The sequence below is a fragment of the Pelodiscus sinensis genome, chromosome 6 (assembly GCF_049634645.1).
Source record: "Pelodiscus sinensis isolate JC-2024 chromosome 6, ASM4963464v1, whole genome shotgun sequence".
In the NCBI taxonomy this organism is placed as follows: domain Eukaryota; kingdom Metazoa; phylum Chordata; order Testudines; family Trionychidae; genus Pelodiscus; species Pelodiscus sinensis.
Window position 1 is genome coordinate 92896694 of NC_134716.1, and position 25648 is coordinate 92922341.

At 40.7% G+C, this 25648-nt stretch overlaps 1 protein-coding gene across 2 annotated transcripts in view; it reads right to left on the minus strand.

Annotated features, from left to right (window-relative positions):
* Positions 1–25648, minus strand: part of ZSWIM6 (zinc finger SWIM-type containing 6) — a 182151-nt gene that overhangs the window by 31729 nt on the left and 124774 nt on the right. For both annotated transcript variants that reach the window (XM_075932863.1, XM_075932864.1), the window contains exons 5-8: positions 7057–7236; positions 4603–4779; positions 4197–4343; positions 281–427 (exon numbers count right to left, since the gene is read on the minus strand). In XM_075932863.1, coding sequence (XP_075788978.1) covers positions 281–427; positions 4197–4343; positions 4603–4779; positions 7057–7236 — 651 coding nt within the window. The remainder of the gene's footprint in view (positions 1–280; positions 428–4196; positions 4344–4602; positions 4780–7056; positions 7237–25648) is intronic.

Sequence of the window (25648 nt, forward strand, 5' to 3'; positions counted from 1 at the left end):
AGAACTAGAATCTAGTATTTACTTATTCAAAGCAACAAGCCAGGTTTATTAAACAGATATTTGAAGCATAAGAGACAGATATTCTTCAAGCTTGAAACAATTATCAACCATGGTTAATGCTGTTTTCAGTCAATGCTCACTAAAAATAAAATGTACTTCATCCACTGTTTGCCATGTTTTCATAGCAAACGTTTCCTTAAAGTTTATTTGAAGAGGAAAGGTAGTAAAATTCTCAAAATTTCTCAAGAAACAAATAAAATAGACCTAGAAACAATTTTACCTGTGAAATCTGGGAAGCCATGGAAGCTTTCATCATCCACCCTGCAGGCTTCCATAAGGCTACTGAAGAGGGTGCCAACTGGATCCAAAGGGTGCCCCACCCAGCCTTCAAGATTAGTTATTGAGGTTACTCCTTTGTGGAGGAGTTCTACATAAGGAAAATTAGAGAAATATAAATGATAAGTGAGTTTTAGCACTAAAACCAAGACATTATCCTGGGCACTCTTCTCCAAGAGCCATACAATTCACAGTAGTTGGCGTTCAGGAATAAACAGAGTAATACTTTTCTGATTACTTATTTGCTGTCCCTCAAAACATGTAAAGGAAAATAAATGAAGCTTTCATGCAGCTCTATTTTCCACATTCTCCAGAGGGTTGAACCCTGGGTCAGAAATACCAATCCTAGTGTCTTTTTGAAAACTGTTACTTTCTAGCTATGTAGTCCCCTGGGTGGGGAGAAGAGGGTAGAATCTTTGCTGAAAAGTTACAGTGAAAAGGAAACACTTCTGTAAAATAAATGGCCATTTCAGTTTTGTCATACAGAAACAGTGCAGCAGCATTTTTAATATTCTAAGTGAATCTGATAGAGCTGAGAGAAATAAAAATACTTTAAAGTGTTCCATTTTCATAAATAAAATATGAGCTTATCTTGCATCTAAATATTTATTAAAGTAATAAACTCAGAATGACAGCTTCTTTTATAAAAGAGTCAAGGGTTTAAATGAGGTATTGCATAAAAGAAAAAACTGCCCTTTAAATTGACAAAGTGTGGTTTGTTGTCATTCTAAAATTCAAGGCAACAAATTCCTCCATGGATACTTTGTTTCATAGCTGTCAACAATCAATCAATCAGAGCATGAAAAAAATTATTGTTTAGCACAGTGAATTGAAGAAGTACAGCTGTGGTAATAGAGGTTATAGGGTCCCCAAATTCCTTTTCTACGAGTCGACATTCCCATGACAGTAGCTTCCTTTTGATTGCAATTCTAAACTTACATGTCCAGGGGAAATGTATGTACTGTGTAAATATGGGAGATTAGAGGCCATTTTGGTGGAAAAAAAATGTAACTGCATGAAAAAGCCTCACTGAGTGTAATAATTGTGCTCTATTTCTGCGCTCCAAATACTCTTGCAGATGTAACTCCTCCTGTCCCATTTCACAGGAAAAATGTCATCTCTAAGATTGATCATGCTTAATACACACCATCAAACTTCAGAATACTAGAAAGATTGCTTCTTTCTTATCTGATGTGTGGAGCTATTCAAGCAGTACAGCTACAGCATAGAAATTAAAATTTTCAAGCTGAAGCCAGGAAGGTGTTCTTTTGGGACTCAACTGATGTGTTTATAGTAATCAATAACATACTAAGAAAATAAAATTAAAATAAAACAATTGTTCTACCAACAAGTAGTGTGTATAAAAGGATTACCCCCCAAAAGACTCCTGTAACAATCAAGATTGCCATATACCAACATTAGTAATCTCTCTGCCTTCTGAATGATACCCTGGTACTTGATTATATTTAATTTTTGTCTATTTATGATCTTCACTTGCTGGGTCACAACAAACAAAGGCTTCAATCCTCCAATCATATCCACACATTTAACTACTCATGTGGGATGTATTACCAGGAGTGTTCAAAGCAAGATACGAGAGAAGATTCTGCTCTACCTCAAATAGAATATTGTGTCCAATTCTGAGAGCCACATTTTGGGAAAGAGGTGGCAAATTGTAGAAAGTCCAGAGAGGAGCAACAAAAATGATTCAATGTCTAGAAAAAAAATGGGTTTGTTTAGTCTGGAAAAGAGAAGACTGAGGAGGAGATCTGATCACCATGTTCAAGTACATAACATTTGTCACAAGAAGGAGGGGGAAAAAAGTGTTCTCCTTCACCTCTGAAGCAAAGGGCTTAAATTGCATCAAGGGAGGTTGAGATCAGACATTAGGAAAGAAATTCCTAACTGTCAGGGTGGTTAAGCACTGGAATAAATTGGCTAGGGAGGTTGCTGAATCTCCATCACTGGAGATTTTTAAGAGCAGGTCAGATAGACATCTATCAGGGATGGACTAGATAATACTTAGTCCTGCCAGGAGTGCAGGGGCCTAGACTAGAAGACCTTTCCTTTACAGTTCTATGATTCAATTTGAGTAATCCCATGAACATCAATGAGACTACAATGGCACGACGAAACCTACTCAGATATATATGGTGTCTATGGGTCGGGAACCTAAAATAAAACTCTATGGGCAGGACTCAAATCTTGCCTTGCATGTATGGGAGATGTCTAGCATATTTCTCAGTGCTCTAAAATATTAAATAAATTTAAAAAAGAAAAGAAAAAAAAAGCAAGAACTGCAATGTAAAAAAGACTTCTCAAAAGTAAAACAGTGTCCTCAGCTGTTCTTACACAGCATGGACCACGTGTTGGAGCAACTGTCTCATGGACAATAACATCCCTATGGCAACTGCAGCAATTGCTTCCAAAGAAAACTAATGTTAGAAAATTAATGAGTATATTTTAGCTGTCTATTTAGACAATTTAGCAGCTGGATATGAGAAACACCAGTAGCACGTGACCAGTCAGCTGCCTGCAGATCATCAGCAGGTTCTTGAGATAGCACCACTGGTGTGTACACTGTCTGTCTCTATTTCTCTTAGGCATTCACAGACACCCTCCTACCTCCTACCCTCCCAATCTCAGTTTGGAAAGTGAAAAATCCAGGGGATGTTGAGTGATGATGTGTTACATAGTGAAATCTCAATGAAAATTCTGACTAATAATAGTAGTTGTTCTTTGCACCATATAGAGCTTTTCATCTAAGGATCTTAAAATACTGTACAAACATTAATAAATGTACTTTCACAGAACCCATCAAAAATCAGCCAGTACTGTTTGCCTGATTTTACAGTTAGGGAAACTGAGACACACAGATAGACGATTACATTTTCAGCCAGGTGTCCATCCAGTCTCCACTTAAGCTCTTACACACTTATTTCTGTACAAACACCTTTACATACTTTAAAAGTTTAACCACATGGTTACATACAGGTATCTATGACGACGAACAGGTCCATATGCAAACAAAAAAGAAGACAAAGTATCTTAAACAAGCTTTAACACAGGACTCCTTGGAAGACCTGAGAATGGAATTCAGATCTTCAGCTTCCATTGCTGTTTCTTAACAAAATCATCCTTTTTCTCTCTGTATATGAGGTAGCCTGTTCGTGCCCAAGCCACTCCTTTACCTATAAAACTTTAATCTTAGATTAATTTGAATGGCCAAGGGCTGAACAGACCTTTTGGAAACAGGTCCCTTACAAGGTAGTTCATTCAAAAATAAGGACGAGGTGCATTTTGTGAGACAGTGCAAAGTTACACCACAGGCAACAGCAGCACTTAGAGAGCTTCTTTCCAATTATATTAATCCAGCATCTGTCACAAACACTAACATTTATTGTAAGAGAGACTCATTTTACACTATACATTTCTTCAATTATTTTGTTATCATTTCTCTCTCAAATACATTGCTGAAACTAAATTTTCCTTGTGGGAGAAAGGAACAGGCAAAAAAACCCAAATCATGCAATCACACACAAAATGCTCCATTTAAAAAAAATTACACAAAAGCAATATTTGTATTGTGATAATGTTCGAATTCCCTGATCAGGACCTCAATTATGGTATGTATATTAAAAAGAGACCCCACCCTAAAGAACTTATAATCGAATAAAGGACTTAGCCATCCAAAATTCTTAAATTAAATTTCTTATTGGCCAACTGAACTGGTAATGAAGAGTTACTAGAAACCACCTCCACCTCTTTAGCTTCTACTACAGTTTCCTCATGCAAATCTCCATACTAGTTTTCTGGCCACCTTGTAATACCATTTGCCTTTCTCTCTTTCCTTCATTTACCTTTCTTCTGAGCCCGGAACATGTCCAGCTGTTTCTGCTGCTGTCTTCTTAGCGTATTAACAATAGCTATTGCTAGCCTCAGTGCTTCTCTTGGGTATCCATGAGATCGTAATGCATCAACCCTTGCACAGGCTGTAGGAACATGTTCTAAAACAGAGAAGATAATTGGAAAAAAGTATGTGCACATCTATAACGCCCCCTTTTTACTATGCTGCTTGAAAGGTTATTTATTTATGAAGCTATGTGAAGGGACTTAAAAGGTTATTTCTGAACCAGTATTTGAAGGGAGGCTCTGTTCCTATTTCCAGGCCTTCCATTCATCTTCCCACCATCCCCCAAAAATAATGCTATAGAAACTGAACAAAGCAGCAAGTCATGGAAACGTCTTTCCGGTTTAACCACTTACCATGCCAGAGGGGCCACCCGTGAGAGTCAAAGAGCGAGTTTTCAGTGTCGTCATGGTAACAGTAGTTGGTGTATAAGTCGCTGCTGATAATGTGCTGTAAGTGGCTGTCCTGCCAGTGGAGATCGCATGCCTCGATAGCTCGAGTGAACACTGTCCGATGCGGTCTGTTTGATGAATCTGTCATTTTCACAAACGCAGAAAGCTGGCATCAGCTTTTATTTATTCACATCTGAATAAATCATTCACACTATTTTTCAGTCTTGCTGTCTAATTCCTCCCCTCACGCTCATGTGCTCGTGGTACCGTCTCCTCAAGTAGCAGACTGCAGATGACACATTCCACATCCTAAATTCTACCTAAATCAGATGACATTTATTTCACTTATTCACTTTTCCCTCATTAAAAAACCAACCAAACAAAAAACCCCAAAGATTAAGGATATTAAATTTTGATTAATTAGCTAATCGAGTAGTCGATGGAATTTCCATCGACTACTCATTTAGTATAGGGAGCGGGGGATTTCTCATTATTTCCACTGTGCCTGTGCCTTTCAAATGTGGTAAGAGCTGCAGAGGCCGTCAGGACCTGGCACAAGTGGAAACTGCTTGAGTCCTCACTTGCCCCAGGTTCCCCGCTGTGCTTCTGCCTTTTAAATGTAGTAAGAGCTGTTCACAGGGAACTTACTACATTTAAAAGACAGAGGTGCAGCAGTCAGGACCCAGCGCATTTCCCCCGCTGCACCTCTGCCTCCATCTCTCGCCCCCGCCCCCCCCAGAGATGGTGCTGATGGGAACTGGCTTTTAAGCCAGCTCCCCCCAGCACTGGCTCCTGCTCCCCCCCATTGGTGTCTCTGATACAGAAGCAGCTATGGGAGGAGTGGGGGCTGGGGGAGGTACGACTAGTCGAGTATTGACTCGAGTACCCAATAAGCCCCAGGCTTATTTAAAAGGTCTACATCCATTAAAACTAATGCTAAACAGTGCCTTGTAAAGAAAGCTGTCAAATTGCTTTCTATTTTAACCATGTTTATTGAACACCTCCTCTAGACCGACTAAGAGGACATTCAGCCCACTCCCACTTTCTTCTTCAATCCTAGGAGGTCCAGTCCTGCCAGTTTCATTGGCTTCTACATGTCACTGCAGTCACGTCACTTTGCTAGAATATGGAGGTAGCATATTGGGGCAGGACTCTGATAAGTTGCTTTTATTATTTTTTGAAGTGATGTTGTGTGGTTCAACACAGCTGAAAATGCTTTATAGTAAAAATCACAGCACTCATCTGAATTTTAATTGGAAAACTTCACATAGCAGCAGAGCTTTGTCACTGCCATGAAGTCAGTCAGAGCTGAAATCAGCATTACAAGTTAAGTTGAATATTAGGGGAAACAACAAGAAAAATCCTTGTAGAGAGTTAGGCGCTGAATGTCTACCATTTTTCCTGGCTATAAGTGGAGATTATCTTTTAATCTGGAAGTGAATGAGATTTGACAATTCCCTACACAGGTTATCTTTCAATAGATTGTAAGTGACTCATGGGAGACAGTTTCAAGCTGTTATCTTTTTTCTTCCACAGACATTACATTTTGCTTTTTTATATACATTTGAAATCAATATGTATTCCAAATACTGTAGACATTAGGCTTCCCCGAGCCATGTTTCTATACTGCAAGATTATATTCTGATATAAAATACAGCTCTTACTTGTATACACAAAGGACATTTCCCCTGCTCTGGTCCTTAGCAAAACAGCATCTTTGCGCCCAACGAGGGCCAGATGGGACTTCCTTCAAATCTGAACATCTCTCCTAAATTACCCAGAGAGACTGCTGCAGAGCAACAAGATACCTCCCCTCTCCCAGAAAGCAGTGCCCTGCCTCTGCAATAGTCCCAGCACCATGAATAGAACCCAGGCTCTCATGTCAGTGCAGTGTGTTAACCACAGGGTTGATCCCACAAATAGACGCTTCATTTTCATTCATCTGATTTAGTTGCAGAAGTCTCTTTAAATAGGTACTAAAAGCTTCACAACCGAAGAAAACAACATCTAGCTCAGAAAAGCATGCTGATAAATAACAGCTTAGAGAAACAGCAAAGAAAAAACCAAACAACCCAAAAATGTTTATATGATGTATTTTCAGTACAATTTATTAAATTAACTTAAAGGTAAATACAGACAGAATAGCTAGGACTAACATTTTTATAAAACAAAAATGGATGAAAACATTTAGGATGACTCCGTCTTGAAATATTTTATTTAGTAAATACATTTAAACACACACCCACATCCCTTCTACAACTATCATTACAAACATGTATTCATCGTCTCCACTTGATACTTTCCTTGTCCAACGCAACCTCCACTCCCAAAACAGAGACAATTATTTGTCCCAGGACAGAAAGTAGATTAATATAGAAGTTATAGTACACTACAATTAGTGCATCTGTTCAGACTCACCTTGGTTAGCATTTGCACCCTGAGGCAAAGCATTGGTTAAATTGGGCAGCTCATTTCCATGATTTCCATCTTCCCAGGGGCAAACATCCACACCATTCCATTTTTTCAGCTGTTTTAGCCAACTGGCCTTCTGCTCCAACTTGCAGTGGGGATTTAAGACTATACACATCCATAGAGCACCTGGTTTAAAAAATGCTTAATTATCTTTTCTATTAAAAGAGCAATAGCCAGTGCTAATTTTATAAACCTATGTTATTTTACCAGATATTTTTATACTGCAGTGTTTTTCCCCCCTGCAAAGCCACACTGTTAAACTTCAAGTGTGGTCTAACGCTAGCAGACCATGAGTTGCTGACTCAGCAACATGGGTTAATATGGCCTTTTTCAACAATCAACAAATAATCAAACAAATAACTTAATTAGAGAACACCACCTTTCTATTGAAACTGAATATATAAAAAGATAAAGCACTACAAAATACAAAGCCTCCACTCTATAGTTTGTCAGAAAGGAACATCAGTTTAAAAGGAAAAGGAAAAGAATCTATATCTAAGTTACAAAACTCAAACACCCACCCTTTTGTTTTAATTCTGACAGAGGAAGCAAGAACATCAGTTTAAACAATGCTCAAAAGAAATTTTAGAAGCATTATATAGCAAATGTAATTCTATTTATATCCCAGTTTTACATTAAACTAAAAATATTCTGAAATAGAGATCAATGTATTCAAACAGGTATGTATACACTGTGTGTGTGTGTGTGTGTAACACACACACACACACACACACACACACACACACACACACCCTCCATATCCACAGGACTTATCAAAACTTATAAAAAAGAACTGTAATAAAGCATACTCAACATAATTTTCAATTACATTTGGATTTAAGAAATTTAATATTCAAATCGAGTTTGCATTGCTTTTTAATTCAAAGGCTTATTTTTTACTTCCATTATTCCAGTGATCAGGTTGAACTGCTGATTTTGTTTTACAATCTCTCCTTACACAACTCAAAGAGAAAGCTAATTTGTGCTGATATTTCACATGTACCGTGAGTTCAGAATCTGACTCCCTGACACTGCAGAAAAGTGCATCTAAAATACTTCAAGGTTTGTGGCAACAATTTTCAAAAGGAAACATTTTTCTCTGTATCAATTGTCACTTTATCAATGTGAACTTTGACAGTAGCATGAAGATGTCTGAAAGTACTACTGAGCAACACGTCATTTGTTCGTTAAGGATGACACACTAAAGGATATTTGCAGATTCCCCTAAAAACTTAATGATAGATGCTCAGAAGAGAGAATAAAAAGAACAGTTGGCTCACCTAAGGTGGCTAAACTCCAGTAGCCAAATAATAACTTAACTAAGAAAGCAAAAGGTATACTAGAACAGGCAGTCATACTACATGAATTTCTAGAAGTAACTTAGCATGCTGGTATGCCACACACTAAGGATGTTAAATTGTGGTTAATTGACTAGTCAATGGAAATTCCATCAACTACTCGACAGGCATTTCCGTGTTCTTCCTTTGAAATGTACAAGAGATATGAGAGCTTTGTATTGCTTTGTATTGCTGAATACAAAAGTATCTGTACGAAAAAGCACTCCTGTACTCCAAAAAAAGATATTCCTAGTATGAAGAGAAGTTTACCAGTTTGACAAAGAAATTCAGCTACCAACATGACCCACAACCTAAACAACTACCCCAATAAAGACCAAAAACCCAGAGAGAGACTATACAGCAGTAGAAATAGGTGCACAATGGACACTCCCTACAACTGCCGTATTATGTCACCCAGAGCTTTGGAGGCATTTTGATCCAGGTTAGAGACCCTCTCATACAGGCCCAAACAGACATCCCAAATCCATATATTATAAAACAAAAAGTAAAGTTTAGAATCAGAGTCTGGATTGTATCCCAACACTTTCCAATATAAATCCGAAGTGGAGAGGCAAAATATCACAAACCAATATGCAAATTTCATCCCCCCCCCCCCCCCGAAGATAATTGGATGATAAGTCATGCTGTGATTGCAATTTGATATTAATTTCACAAGGGAACAAATACTAAAACTGTCACATCCCAGTGAGGAATGGTCTATTCTGGTTCCACAATAATCCTCTTGACCTGAATAAAGCTAGCTTTGCCACAACAGATCTTTGCTTCAAACAGCATATCTTCAGAGATGCACCACTGCTATTAGTTTCCACTACAGGCAGTCCCCGGGTTACGTACAAGATAGGGACTGTAGGTTTGTTCTTAAGTTGAATCTGTATGTAAGTCGGAACTGGCGTCCAGATTCAGCCGCTGCTGAAACTGATCAGTTTCAACAGTGGCTGAATCTGGACGCCAGTTCTGACTTACATACAGATTCAACTTAAGAACCCCAGGCATCCCCAAGTCAGCTGCTGCTGAAACTGATCAGCGGCTGATTCCAGGAAGCCCGGGGCAGGGGCTTCCTGTAGTCAGCCACTGGTCATTTTCAGCAGCTGCTGACTAGGGGACACCTGGGGCAGAGCAGCTGGGGTGCTGCTGGGTTGGTCCAGTGGCACCCAGAGCGGCGCTACGGGACCAACCGGCAGCGCCCCAGCTGCTGTACCACAGGCGTCCGGAGCAAAGCCGCGGAGCACGGGGGCAGCGGGACAGCCCAGACGCGCCGTGGCTATCCTGCTGCCCTCGGGCTCCGCGGCTTTGCTCTGCTCTGCTCCCCGTCCCCCAGGTCTGCAGACCAGGGGGAGGGGGAGCAGAGTAGAGCAGAGCGGCGGAACGCGCGGCCAGCTGACAGCCCAGACGTGTCTGGGCTGTCAGCTGGCCGCGTGCTCCGCTCTGCTCCCCCCCCCCCATGGTTTGCAGACCAGGGGGAGGGGGAGCAGAGCGGAGCAGAGCAGAGCGGCAGAACGCGCGGCCAGCTGACAGCCCAGACGCATCTGGGCTGTCAGCTGGCCGCGTGCTCCGCTCTGCTCCCCCCCCCCCGCAGATCAGGGGGAGGGGGAGCAGAGCGGAGCACAGCAGAGCGGCGGAACGCGCAGCCAGCTGACAGCCCAGACGCATCTGGGCTGTCAGCTGGCCGCGTGCTCTGCTCTGCTCCCCCTCCCCCTGGTCTGCAGACCAGGGGGAGGGGGAGCAGAGCAGAGCGGAGCGGAGCAGAGCAGAGCGGCAGAACGCCCGGCCAGCTGACAGCCCAGATGCGTCTGGGCTGTCAGCTGGCTGCGCGTTCCGCCGCTCTGCTCTGCTCCGCTCTGCTCCCCCTCCCCCTGGTCTGCAGGGGCGGGGGGAGCAGAGCGGAGCGCGCGGCCAGCTGACAGCCCAGACGCGTCTGGGCTGTCAGCTGGCCGCCGCCGCTTTGCTTCCTCTCCCTGGTCTGCTCGAGACCAGGGAGAGGAAGTGCCCCGTTCGTAACTGCGGATCCGACATAAGTCGGATCCGCGTAACTCGGGGACTGCCTGTATATCTCATCCCACAGAAAAATATTTTATCACTGTTCTCTACAGTGTGTAGTTTCCTCATACATACAACCAAAGGTTTGCATAGTTATATTCTCTCAATGGACACCCTACCTCAGAACTAAGGCTGTACAAAGGGACAGTGCGCTCATGCTGACACCAGATTTAGACAAGTAGAAAACAGAAATATTAAAGTACTCAGTTACTGTAACAGTAGGTGCAGTAATAATTAAACACTCACAGTATGCATGTATTCACAAACCATGAAAAAGAACAAGGAATATTCAAACTCTCCTTAAAGATTAAGTATTACACAGTTCGCATAAATCCCACAACGTTTCATTCCTTCCCCAACAAATGGAAAAACTCCATCTAATTTTACTACATGGAAGCAACATGAGAAATTGAAGGTTCAGCTCACAAGATTGATTATATTAGTCAAAAGAAATCTGCTCTCTCTAAAAATATTATGATGCCCTGTCAATGATGGTAAATAGCTAAGCTTGTGTCAGCATTTTCACAATAACCATTTTCAGTGGTTTATAAACACTGCCATAATAGGTTGCTACAGACTGAAACATGGTATAATGTTTTAGCCAGGTGCACTTTTGTATTAATGTTTATTTAAATATGTTCTCTCATTTGCAATATTTCTATTCACAATAGAAATGAATTTAAAAAGATTTTATGTTACCATAAGTCAAACTTCCATTTGAAAACTACATTTCAAAAGTAGTCAACTACCAGTCACATTTATTATTTTCACTCGTGTTCACCGGGATCAGTTTTCTTTGCTTAAGAGTGGCTACTGTACAGTGGGATTATGTCAGCCATGTTGCATCACCATTTGTTGCATACATGTCATCATACTGCATTTGGTCCCATGTGATTCTGTTGTGGAAGTATTGCTGTAGGTGTTATATATACGTGCCACATGGATGTTAAGAAAATTCGACTCATAAGCTTTTAATATATAAAACAGCTATAGTGTCAATAGTGGCTTTTAAGATAGGAAAAATGTTTAGATGTTTCACAGTCTAAATGACTATACAGTATTATATAAACTTTAGAATCTAAACTTCTATATAAACACATAATGCCTGAATTAGAACAGCAACCAGGCAGTTAGCAAAATAATAGAAGAAAATCAAGTGTGTATCACTCCCTCATCTTCAAGGGCAAGTCCCCCACAATCACTGGTAAAACCAACACCTTCCTACATGAATAAGAGGTCTCCATTAGAGCAAAAAGTAATCAGAAGCCCCACTAGAGAATGATCCAATTAAACAGTTGTTTTTATGGAATAGTGAAGATGGAAGTGTTGTACTGAAGTGCTTACTGTATCATAAGAACCCCAAGGAAAAGTACTTGCAATATTCAGTCATATCGGAGTAGCAATTTTATTCATAAAAACAATTCCTTAATGCACTCGTTTTTTTCTATAGAGCCTTCAGAAAGATCCTGCAATGGGTGTTGTGTTTCTTGGAGAACAGAATGTTTCATTTTGCTCTAATTCATTCTATTAGAGAATTAAACTTTGATGTATTGGTCTTGACAAGTGCTTCATGCTGATTGTATTGTGTATGATAGTATAATCACTCCCCATGCATTTCACACTAGCTGGCTGATTAATGCAATAGATTACCTGCAGCACTGATATCTTCTACACACTGAACTCTGTATGTGTGTTAGGGAGAACTCAGGTGTACCAGAAGGATGCAAAATGCACAGGTTTCCAGCTCCTTAAAGTTACTTCCTTCTCTCCCAAGGCAGTTCCATTCAAAAACCAAGATTCCCAGGGTTACAGAGGCTAGTGTAAACTAGGGGTCTAAACTCAGCTCTGTTACTCACTCACTGACCCTTGCATAAATCATTGGACTGTTCAATGCCTACAAAAAGTAGGCTTAATGCTATCCCTCCAGCCTCAATTTCAGTGACCTCAAATACCTTAAGAAATGAAAGCAAAATGCACCTCATGTATCCCTTGTCCTCTTTGAGATTTTTTTTAGGTCCTTTGTTGTATCATCCCTTACCAAATTATACCTAGTTTAGGCTCTTTGTCTGCAAATTACTGCGACTACTGCATGGAGCCCCACTGACTAAGCCAATGGGGATTTGCTCAGGTGCTGTGGTCCACTCAAACAAAGCAGTTTGCAAGATCAGGACCACAGACTGGCATCTCTTCCGGACATAAAACTAGTTACCTCTGTCAAATCTCAATAAAGGGCCATACTTGTGATTCCTGACAAATTATTCATTTTTATCATTAACACAGTAAGGGGATAGTTTTATCTACAGAGCGGGGAGAAAACATCAGAAATGTTTTCAAAGAAAACCATTGATTTACTTTCTTGGTATTCTTGACCCTTTTTATATTCTTGCATGCAGTCGTTCAAAATAAACTATCAGCATTCCTAATACAAGAGCAAACAAATGGGCATTAAAACCTACACTGCTCATGGCTGTTTTTAAAAGATATAATTTAATTATTCGCATAATAAATTGAAACAATTATTTATGCTCACAGGTAACTTATAAACAGGAAATGCAACACCTGTTCTAACAAACCTTAGACAAAAATATTTCTCCCAGTTTAACAATTACAAATAATTTTTAAGAGCTATAACATACTTACAGATCATTTTCAAAATGAAAAAAGGCAAAATTAGTCAGATAAATTGTTCATCAGGAATATATCATCCAGCTCTACTGAATTACCTTGCAGGGATATTAAGCAATTCATTATTTTCCTGAAGCATTTTAACTTTAAGATGAGACGGGAAAGGGAGTTGACCAAAACAACTGAAAGATAGATACTAGTGAAATAGAGGATAGTTCTTGAAAGTGTATTTGTATTAAAGAAGGAGAAGCACACCCAAATAAAATCAAGAGGATGCATGGAGGAAGAGGAAAGGATAAAACAACATAACACTCAGCATTATCTAACTGAAAAGCGAGATAGATTTGCACAGGCCTCATCTATGGAAACATATAGAATACAGGCACTACAGGTGTATCTATATACTGCAGTGAAAGGCAATCTGTATCCATGCTTGCCATTGGTGTGCAGCTGTAGGCAGAGTAAAAGGCTTTGGGAGGGGGGAGACAGGACACTACACTGCTAAAAAGGGCTTTGTAGACACATGAGGCGCTGCTTGGGGACGTACAGAATCAGGTAGAGTATTTACCCTAGTGCTCATGTGGGAAGAGCACTCTACCCATATAAACAGTGCTAGATTAGGCTATCCCAACTATCTGGCTAGAGTATAAGGCTACGTCTAGATTGCATCCCTTTTTCGTAAAAGGGATGCAAATTAGACGTATCGCAATTGCTAATGAAGCGGGGATTTAAATCTCCTCCACTTCATTAGCATAAAAATGGCTGCCACTTTTTTTCAGCGCCGAGCTTTGCCGGAAAAAAGCGCCAGTCTAGACGCGGATCTTACGGAAAATAAAGCCTTTTCTGAAAGATCCTTTATCCCTCTTAAAATATCAGCAAGGGGGAGGAGCAGGTGATGAGAACAGCTGGCTTAAAAGAGCCACAGACAGCTCTTACTACATTTAAAAGGCAAAGGCGCCGCCAGGATAGTGAGCATCCCCTTATCAACTAATCGAGTAGTCGATAGAAATTCCATCAACTACTTGATTAGCTGATTAACTGAAATTTAACATCTACCACTGCCTTGTTCACAGAGGTTAATTGGGACGCAACAGGGGAAAAAGATCATCTTGGACCTCGTGGCCCTTTGGGACTTCTGCTCAGCCTCCTGTTCTGGGTCAGTTATCCCCGTATCTGCTGTAGGAGTGGATGTCATCTCCCAGGAAGACAGTGAGGCCGGAGTCACCTGAACAATCTTGGGGCAGAGCGGCTGACCTAAATTGCTGTTATCTGGTCTCTTACAACCATGAGCCCGTGGATAAGATACCCTGGGCCTGGTGAAATGCCCAGGGATACAAAATAGCTACTGTGCCAGTCCCTACTATTGTGCCAGTCATGGCATTGTGCACATATTGGGACATCTATATGCTGACCAGTATCAGCTCTGGCAATATATCTGGACCCCGCCTCTGAGTCCAAAAACAAGGACTAGAATCTCTACGACCATGTGGCACTGAACAAACCTGGGCTGATAAGCAATGCCATGAGAATGTGGAGAAATACTGTGAAGTCAACCAGCACGGAAAACAGGATAGGTACCAAGATAGAGGATATGTCTAGACTACATGGCTCTGTCGACGGAGCCATGTAGATGAGTTTACTAGACATAGGCCATTTACATAAAAATGGCCGCCACGCTGTGCTGATCAGCTGTTTGGCGGCACAGTGGGGCAGTCTGGACGCGCCACGGTTGACAAGGGAAGCCTTTGTCGACTGTACCAAAGCGGTTGACAAAGGCTTCCCTTGTCGACCGCGGTGCGTCCAGACTGCCCCACTGTGCCCGCCAAACAGCTGATCAGCACAGCGTGGTGGCCATTTTGATGTAAATGAAGAATCACCACTTCATTTTCCCATGTCTAGTATACTCATCTACATGGCTCCGTCGACAGAGCCATGTAGCTAGACACACCCGAAAAGTGGTGTTGGGATGGTGAGTGGTGCTGTGAGTACAACTGGTGCTGCAAGATGGATCAGTGTTGGGGTTCAAAGTGATGCCCCTTGTCGGTGCTGGTGAGTGGTGCTGTGGAGATGCAGCAGATGCAACATCACCGGTTTGCCTTGTGACAGCGCTGTCTTCAGCAGTGCTTCAGCTCTGTCATGGACGGCTGGGGACTGCAGTGCTGTCATGGTAATGAGGTCCCTTGTGGCCTATAAAGGTGTCTGGGGAGGATAGTAGCCCCACAACACGGCTCAGGGAATCCACCACTCTCTGCACTGGCTACTCCTCCCTGAGACACACCCATTGGCCTGCTCTGAAGGAGTGGGTCTCAAAGGCAGTAATCTGCTTCTACTCTGCTTCTGCTACTATGACGGGATTGGTGCCAGACAAATCCCACTGGCTTTGGTGCAAAGAACAGCGATGCCAAAGGTCTTTATGCTCAGAGTCCTTCTGTGTTGACACTTCTGCTATGGATGTGGGAGAGTTCCACCTTGATCAATTCAAAGCTGGGTCTTGTCACGCTGAGGTGGGTTGCCGTCTCAGAGCCTCCTCCATAAGTAGCTGCTTTAAATAGAAGTCCCACTCCTTTTTTGTTGTAGGGTGAAACTTTTTACAAATTATTGGCTTGGACACCTCTCCCAAACACTTCAGATAAGCATTGTGGGGGATTATTCATTAGCATAAGCTTATTCCAACACTTGCAAGTTTTGAGCCCCTGGGACTGAGGCATACCCTGAATCCCTTTGGGGAGACAAGCAGTTGGGGTGGAAAGAGCAGCCCCACTCCCCACTACTAAACACTACCTACACGAATAACTAACTAACTACAATGAACACTAAAACAACTGAAAGGCTAGGAGAACAAGAGGGGAACTTGGAACTAGGATGACATGCTTAGCAACCACCATGACTAGTGGTAAGAAGGAACTGGGGAATCACAAGGTCATATCGAATGCCATGGAGGGGAGTCACTCCCAGGGGCTCCACTGCCAACCCGATGGGTACTGTTAGGGAAAAAAATTTCTGTTGACTGTACGCCGCGCAGACACACACCTAACTGGAATCAGTATGAACAAGCACCTGAAGAGCTTGTTATATTTTATCTTCTAAATGATCAAATTCCTGTTCCCTGTGTAGGTATTATAGACGGTGTGATCAATTCACTTCAACTTCTTTGAGCCCCTGGATTATTGCTATAAGGCATGTTTTCTGATCCTTCAGTCATTCTCATGGCTCTTTTCTGAGCCCTCTCCAATTTATCTGCATTTTTCTTGCAAGAACTGGGCATGGTATTCCAGTAGCTGTCATGGGACGGGATTCCAGTACCCTTCAACAAGAGGGATCCTGAATCAAATCACTAGGGCCCAATGGCTTAAATCCAAGAATGTTTTGGAAAACTCACTGAAGATGCAAGCACTTCCATGACCAGACATCCCGATCAGACATCTGGGTGACCAGACATCCCAAGGTTAGAGGCTTTGTCTTATATAGGTGATTCTCTCCCCATCCTTCTCTTTAAAAAAAAGTGTCCTGATTTTTCACACTTGCTATCTGATTATCTTACTATATGGCACGTTGATTCTATTTTTTCTGGTATTTACTAAGGACTAATAAGAATATTAGATATTAACTCATGTTCTGTTTTTTTTTAAATAAGAGAAAAGTGTAACTATGAGATAAGTTGGTCAGCAACTAATTTCAATCACAAGTCAAATTCTGCACTTAATTATGGAAGCATTGGTCATGGTTTCAGAGAGGATGAAATGAGTTTTTCACTTCAGCCACTTGGTTCTAAAAAGAGTATTGCAGAATATCCTCAATATGACAGCGCTTACTCTAAGTACACAATGAATTTTCCTATATATATATATAAATTCATTGTGTAAATGCTGTCATTTTGGGGATATTCTTATTATATATATATATATAAATAAAATTACAAGTTAATCAGTCAATTTGTTTAGGAATTAAAGTATTTTAAAATGGTTTCTGAAGAAATTTAGCACCCATCATTTATCTTCTTTAGGACCTGAATAATCTTAATAGAACAGAGAATCTATTCTTCCCAAATATCAGATTAATAAAGAAACCATTCACAGAAATTTTCAAATCGACTACATTTCACTAATTTTGTTATTTACAACAAATAGTTTTTTGCCATTTGTCTATAACTGAAAGCTGCTTCTTCAGCAGAGGCTGACAAATGTAGATTTATTGCAGAAAACTGAAAGACTCTTCTGCCAAAATGGCTATCATGTCCTACTGTCTTAATGGAACTGCAACCACAAATGCCCTCTTTCATGATAGTTACCACCTGCCATTATTCCAAAGAAAGTGAGAAGAAATTGTACTCTGCACATATGGGCTCCCTCCATCAGTCTCAAGGCCACCTTAGCTTCACTCCCAATGGGAGCAACAAGAGACAGCAGCCATTTTGAAAGAAGGCAGTCTCTATATTAGCACATAATTTACCAACCTCTGCTGAAGAAGAAATCTAGCAAAACATTATAATTGACCTTAGAATTTTTGAGAACTTGGTGCTGCAGCAGACATAAGCAACAGAAATTGGAAAAGTAGGAAGTGATGTTCAGTGAACTGTAGAAGTCAGATGTGGAGAGACTTGCCAGTTCATTCTAGATGCTCCAGAACAGGATAAAGCATCCAGAATGTATTGATGAATGTGTCCTTAAAAGTCTGAAAATTAAAATTGATATTATCTTTTACTCTTTTAAGATATAACCGACAGCAACATTTTTAATGTTTATATATGAATTTTCTTAATGTGAAGATCCTCTTTATCTGGGAATTGCTTATTTTAAGCTACATATCACTAATTAAAGGGAAAAATACTATAGGGATAGCATCATTACATCCGTCACCCCCTTACATTCCAAACCCAGGAAACTCAAGGTATGGTTAAACTTAGAGAAATCTAAACATGTTAAGGTAAAGAAACGTATAACTAGGGAACCAAAACAGTCCATCCTGTAGTTACAGGAGACAAAAAGTCTAGTATGTTTGAAAATCAGTTTCATCTGAGGCTTCAAAGCACTTACTAATTCCACAAATGGTTGATTTTAAAGCCATCAGTTTAAATATAATGCATATTTGAATTGGATAACAAATAGCAGAAGCAAAACTAATGACAAAGGCACAATGAAGAGAAGTTTCACAGACAACAGATTTTGTGAAGTCACTGCTGTTCAATTTCTCATAAAAGCAGTCACCCAAAGCTATGCCTTTCAAATGGCAAAAACTAACTATTGCTATTTTAGTGCCATAAACAGTTTATTACCTTGTTCGGCATAAATCAAAGACACATTTATATATGTTGGCATAATATGTGAAATGGCTGGCATAATTCAATGGAAGTGTACTTAATGTGCAGATTTTTTTAAATAAAAAAATCGCAATGACACCAATTTAATGGTGAGTGATGGTCTGGAACATATTGACAGTGAAAAGGGATTTATTGATTCATATTAGCACTTTGTTCAACTGAAATTAAGAATGGTCAAAAAGACACTATGCTATATCAAATACTGTATTATTCTTAAGAGAAAGAAAGCAACACCAATGTAAAAGGTCAAGAGAAGATGTTGAGCTGAGTATAGTACAGGCACCTGACGACCACTGGAATGTTTGAATTTAAGAGAACACTTTCAAGTGTCTAAATATAGTTACCTAAATCCATAAGTAGGCATTAATTAAAAGTAGTCTTATTTTCCAAAGGTGCTGGGCACTTATATCTTTGAAGTCCATAAGTGTTGTAAGTGTCAACGGGGGCATCAGATGCCCAGCACCTTTGGAAAAATAAAGTATCTTTTAAATATGGACTTAGGCAACTACATTTAGGCACTCATGTTTGAAAATTATGGCCTACATCTGACCATTTTAACAATGCTAAGAAATACATGGAGAAAAGGAAATCTTTCTGCAGTGGAGAAGTACCATAAAAATGATCAACAGTGACTATTTTAATATGCAGCTGCAGAAAAACAAACTGAAATGACTGTTTAGCCATGGTAAATCTTGCTCATGGTAGCATTTAAGTAGTTGCTAAATTTGGGGTCAGGAAGGAATTTCTCTTGAGGCATATTGGCAAGAACCTCAGCTGTTTTTGTCTTATTCTGAAGTACTGTGGAGAGGTCATCTGTTTGAAATAGCTGACATGCCCCATATAATTTCTTTTTTTGCAACTGCAAAGCAAAGAGCCACTAAATACTCTCCTATCTTCTACTTCAAGATTTTTATTTAACCTAGGTTAAAAAAAAAACCTAACTTTATATGACCTACATCAGAATACAAAATTCTCAGACCAAAGTAAAGTAGTTTCAAAACCAGAAAAATGTTATTTAACACCTTGAAGAAATTGTTTCCCAAGGATAAAATAATAATTAAACCCTAACTAAGTATAACCTCTAATGATCATGTGTTTAAATCAAGTTTTAGATTAGGAACATAAATTTACTAAAGAATTTTAAAATGATCACTAAAAACAAATATGTTGTAACAACTCTCCACATGATTTGAATTTGCACAAGATTTTAACTTCAAGTTAGCAGTTTTCCTAATAGCTCACAATATACACATATTATGCAACATTATGGTTGAGAAAATGAACGCAAGAATATTAGGAAAATGATAATATGACTACTTAGCTTAACTACAGCATATTAAAGTTTCTAAAAAAACCCAGCTGAAGCACAAAATTTTAGTATCCACAAGCAAAAAGTAATTTAAGGGCTAATCGGTTATGCAAGAGGACAGCAAAAAAGTCTTGCCACATAAGAGATATATGTTCAAGTGTATCCCTTGCACTAGGCACAGTGACTCCTCATTTAACATTGTAGTTATGTTCCCAAAACATGCTACTCTAAGTGAAATAACGTTAAAAAAAATCCAATTTCCCCATAAGAATTAATTAGGGAGAGTTGGGTTCCAGGGACATTTTTTTCAGCAGACAAAAGGCAATACACACATACACAATATATGTACACAGCAATGATGATTGTTAAGTTTGGGTGAGGTGGTGGAGTCAGAGGACAGACTATTTCCCAGGGAATGTCTTTCTACTAAATGATGATGAACTAACACTAGGCTGAGCCCTTGAGGGTTAACTCACTGTTGTTAATGCAGCCTCACACTCTACAAGGCGGTATGGACTGACGCAAGAGGGAGGAAACACAATAGACTTGCTTTGTACAGATGGGGTACAGAGTTAGGGGGCTTGATCGGGGTGGTGGAAGGGACATCTTTACATCAGCACCTCTCTCCTCCTCCACCACCACCCCCAGCAAGCAGGGAGCTCCCAGGAGCAGCTCTAAGGCAGAGGACATAGAGTAACATGGCAGTGAGGGAAGTGCAGGGAAGGGGATGGAGGCTCCCATCCCATCCTGTTTCCAAGCCCACACAAGAACAGACTGCTTTTCCAGAAAATCATGCAAGAGGCCAAATGATTTTATAAGGGAGTATTGTACGACTTTAAATGAGTATGTACTCTAATAGATAAGCAGCGTAACAATGAAATGTTAACTGAGACAATGTTAAGTGAGGAATTACTATATGACTGAAGAGACTGCAGAGGTATAAGAACATAAGAACAGCCATACTGGGTCAGACCAAAGGTCCATCTGGCCCAGTATCCTGTCTGTCAACAGTGGCCAATACCAGATGTTCCAGAGGGAGGGATCACAACAGGTAATCCTCACCTAATCTCTCCTCTATCACCGACCACCAGAGAAACAGAGGCTAGAGACACCATTCCTACCCATCCAAGATAATAGCCATTGATGGACCTAATCTCCATGAATCTAGCTCTTTTTTGAACCCTATTAAAGTTCTAGCCTTCACACATTCTCTGGCAAGGAGTTCCACAGGTTGACTGTACACTGAGCAAAGAAAAACTTCCTTTTGTCTGTTTTAAATCTGCTGCCTATTAATTTCATTTGGTGACCCCTAGTTCTTTTATTGTGGGAATAATTAAATAACTTTTCCTTATTCACTTTTTCCATACCAGTCATGATTTTATAGACCTCTATCCCCCCTTAGTCTCCTCTTTTCTAAGATGAGAAGTCCAAGTCTTTTTTAATCTCTCATCATATGAGACCCATTCCAAACCCCTAACCATTTTTGTTGCCCTTTTCTGAATCTTTTCCAGTGCCAATATATTTTTTTTGAGATGAGGCGACCACATCTGTATGAAGTATTCAAGATGTGGGTGTACCATGGTTTTATATAGAGGCAATAAGTTGTTCTCTGTCTTATTCTCTATCCCTTTTTAATGACTCCTAACATTCTATTTCCTTTTTGACTGCCACTGCACACAGAATGGATATTTTCAGAGAACTATCCACAATGACTCCAAGATCTCTCTCTTGAGTAGTTGTAGCTAAATTAGTCCCCATCATATTGTCATAGAATCAGAACCATAGAGCTGGAAGAGACCTCAGAAGGTCATCAAGTCCAGTCCCCTGCTCTAGGCAGGACCAATCCCAACTAAATCAACCTGGCCAGGGCTTTGTCAAGCTGAGACTTAAACACCACTAGGGATGGAGACTCCACTACTTCCCTAGGTAACCCATTCCAGTGCTTCACTACCCTCCTAGTGAAATAGTTTTTCCTAATATCCAACTTGGACCTCTCCCACCACAAATTGAGACCTTTACTCCTTGTTCTGCCATCTGTCACTACTGAGAACAGCCTCTCCATCCTCTTTGGAACCTCCCTTCAGGAAGTTGAAGGCTGCTATCAAATCCCCCCTCACTCTTCGCTTCTGCAGACTAAACAGATCCAACTCCCTAAGCCTCTCCTCATAAGTCATAAGCTCCAGCCCCATAATCATTTTGGTTGCCCTCCGCTGGACCTCTCCAATGCATCCACATCCTTTTTGTAGTGGGGGGCCCAGAACTGGACACAATACTCCAGATGTGGCCTCACCAAAGCCGAATAAAAGGGGAATAATGACATCTCTGGATCTGCTGGCAATGCTCCTCTTCATGCAACCTAATATGCCATTAGCCTTCTTGGCTACAAGGGCACATTGTTGACTCATATCCAGCTTCTCATCCACTGTAACCCCCAGGTCCTTTTCTGCAGAACTACTACTTAACTGGTCGGTACCCAGCTTGTAACTATGCTTGGGATTCTTCCGTCCCAAGTGCAGGACTCTGCACTTGTCCTTGTTGAACCTCATCAGATTTCTTGTGGCCCAATCCTCCAATTTGTCTAAGTCACTCTGGACCCTATCTCTGCCCTCAAGCGTATCTACCTCTCCCCCTAGCTTAGTATCATCTGCAAACTTGCTGAGGGTGCAATCTATCCCCTCATCCAGGTCATTAATAAAGATATTGAACAAAACTGGTCCTAGAACTGAACCTTGGGGCACTCTGCTAGAAACCGACCACCATTCTGACATCGAGCCGTTGATCAGACTGCTTCTTGGAGCAGCTGGTGCAGGAACCCACAAAGGGAGAGGCAATTCTCGATTTAGTCCTGAGTGGAGCGCAGGATCAGGTCCAGGAGATAACCGTTACAGGACCGCTTGGGAATAGTGACCATAATATAACAACATTTAACATTCCTGTGGTGGGAAGAACACCTCAGCAGTCCAGCACACTGGTATTTAATTTAAAAAAGGGGAATTACACAAAAATGAGGAGGTTAGTTAAACAGAAATTAAAAGGCACAGTGACTAGAGCCAAATCCCTGCAAGCTGCATGGAAACTTTTTAAAGACACCATAATAGAGGCCCAACTTAAATGTATACCCCAAATTAAAAAACATAGCAAAAGACCTAAAAAAGAGTCACCGTGGCTTAACCACCATGTAAAAGAAGTGGTGAGGGACAAAAAGGTATCTTTTTAGGAGTGGAAGTCCAATCCTAGTGAGATAAATAGAAAGGAACATAAACACTGTCAAATCAAGTGTAAAAATGTAATAAGAAAAGCAAAAAAAGATTTGGAGGAACAGCTAGCCAAAAACTCAAAAAGAAATAACGAAATGTTTTTTAAGTACATTAGAAGCAGGAAGCCTGCTAAAAAAACCTGTGGGTCCCCTAGACAATGGAGCTATAAAAGGAGCAATCAAGGATGATAAACAGAGAAACTAAATGATTTCTTTGCTTCAGTCTTCGTGGCTGAGGACGTTGGGGAGATTCCCAAAACTGCACCGTCCTTTTTGGGTGATGAATCTGAGGAACTGTCCCGGATTGAAGTGTCATTAGAGGTGGTTTTGGAACAAATAGAAAAACTTAATGTTAACAAATCTCCGGGACCAGAGGGCATTCATCGAAGGGTTCTAAAAGAACTCAAATGGGCAATTGCTGAACTATTATGTGTGGTTTGTAACCTATCTTTTAAATCGGCTTCCGTACCTAATGACTGGAAGGTAGTCAACGTGACACCAATATTTAAAAAGGGCTCTAGAGGCGATCCTGGCAATTACAGACCGGTAAGTCTAACTTCAGTACCGGGCAAATTAGTCGAAACAATAGTAAAGAATAAAATTGTGAAGCATATAGAAGAGAACATAATTTGTTGGACAAAAGTCAACATGGTTTCTGTAAAGGGAAATCCTGTCTTACTAATCTGTTAGAATTCTTTGAAGGGGTTAACAAACATGCGGACAAGGGGGATCCAGTAGATATAGTATACTGGGATTTTCAGAAAGCCTTTGACAAGGTCCCTGACCAAAGGCTTTTGCGTAAATTACATGGCCATGGAATAAGAGGGAAGGTCCTTTCTTAGATTGAGAACTGGTTAAAAGACAGGAAACAAAGGATAGGAATAAATGGTAAATTTTCAGAATGGAGAGGGGTAACTAGTGGCGTCCCCCAAAGGTCAGTCCTGGGACCAATCCTTTTCAACTTATTCATATTCAACTGGAGAAAGGGGTAAGCAGTGAGGTGGTAAAGTTTGTGGATGATACAAAACTGTTTAGGATAATCAAGACAGAAGCAGACTGTGAGGGACTCCAAGAAGATCTCACCAAACTGAGTGATTGGGCAACAAAATGGCAAATGAAATTTAACGTGGATAAGTGTAAAGTAATGCACATTGGGAAAAATAACCCCAACTATACGTACAGTATAATGGGGGCTAATTTGGCTATGACAAATCAGGAAAGAGATATTGGAGTTATCATGGATAGCTCTCTGAAAACTTCCACACAGTGTGCAGCGGCAGTCAAAAAGGCAAATAGGATGCTAGGAATTAAGAAAGGGATAGAAAATAAGACCCAGAATATCTTACTGCCCCTGTATAAAACTATGGTACGCCCACATCTTGAATACTGTGTACAGATGTGGGCTCCTCACCTCAAAAAAGATATTTTGGCCTTGGAAAGGGTTCAGAAAAGGGCAACTAAAATGATTAGGGGTTTGGAACGGGTCCCATATGAGGAGAGGTTAAAGCGACTGGGACTTTTCAGTTTAGAAAAGAGCAGACTGAGGGGGGATATGATAGAGGTATATAAAATCATGAGTGGTGTGGAGAGAGCGGATAAAGAAAAGTTATTTATTAGCTCCCTAAATAGAAGAACTAGAGGACACCAAATGAAATTAATGGGTAGTAGGTTTAAAACTAATAAAAGAAAGTTCTTCTTCACACAGTGTGTAGTCAACCTGTGGAACTCCTTGCCAGAGGAGGCTGCGAAGGCTAGGACTATATAACAGAGTTTAAAGAGACGCTAGATCATTTCATGGAGGTTAGGTCCATAAAAGGCTATGAGCCAGGGGATAAAATTGGTGTCCCTGGCCTTTGTTTGTCAGAGGTTGGAGAAGGATGGCAGGAGACAAATCGCTTGATCATTGTCTTCGGTCCACCCTCTCTGGGCCACCTGGTGCTGGCCACTGTGGGCAGACAGGATACTGGGATAGATGGACCTTTGGTCTGACCCAGTACGGCCGTTCTTATCACTACCCGCTGGGCCCGGCATTCTAGCCATCTTTCGATCCATCTTACCGTCCATTTATCCAATCCACATTCCCTTAACTTGCTGGCAAGAATATTGTGGGAGACCGTATCAAAAGCCTTGCTAAAGTCAAGGTATATCACATTCACTGACTTTCCCACATCCACAGAGCCAGTTACCTCAACATAGAAACTAATCAGATTGGTCAGGCACGACTTGCCCTTTGTGAATCCATGCTGACTATTCCTAATCACTTTCCTCTCTACCAAGTGCCTCAAAATGGATTCCTTAAGGATCCCTTCCATGATTTTTCCAGGAACCAAGGTAAGATTGACCGGCCTATATGTATGGTTGGGATTATTTTTTCCTATGAGCATTACTTTACATTTATCAACATTAAATTTCATGTGCCATTTTGTTGCCCACTTAGTTTGGTGAGATCTTTTTGAAGCTCTTCACTGTCTGCTTTGGTCTTAACTGTCTTGAGCAGTTGGTATCATCTGCAAATGTTGCCACCTCACTGTTTACCACTTTCTCTAGATCATATTTATAAAATAAAGTTGAATAGGATGGGTTCCAGGACAGACCCATGGGGGACCCCACCATAGTGCTTCATATTTAAGCAATAT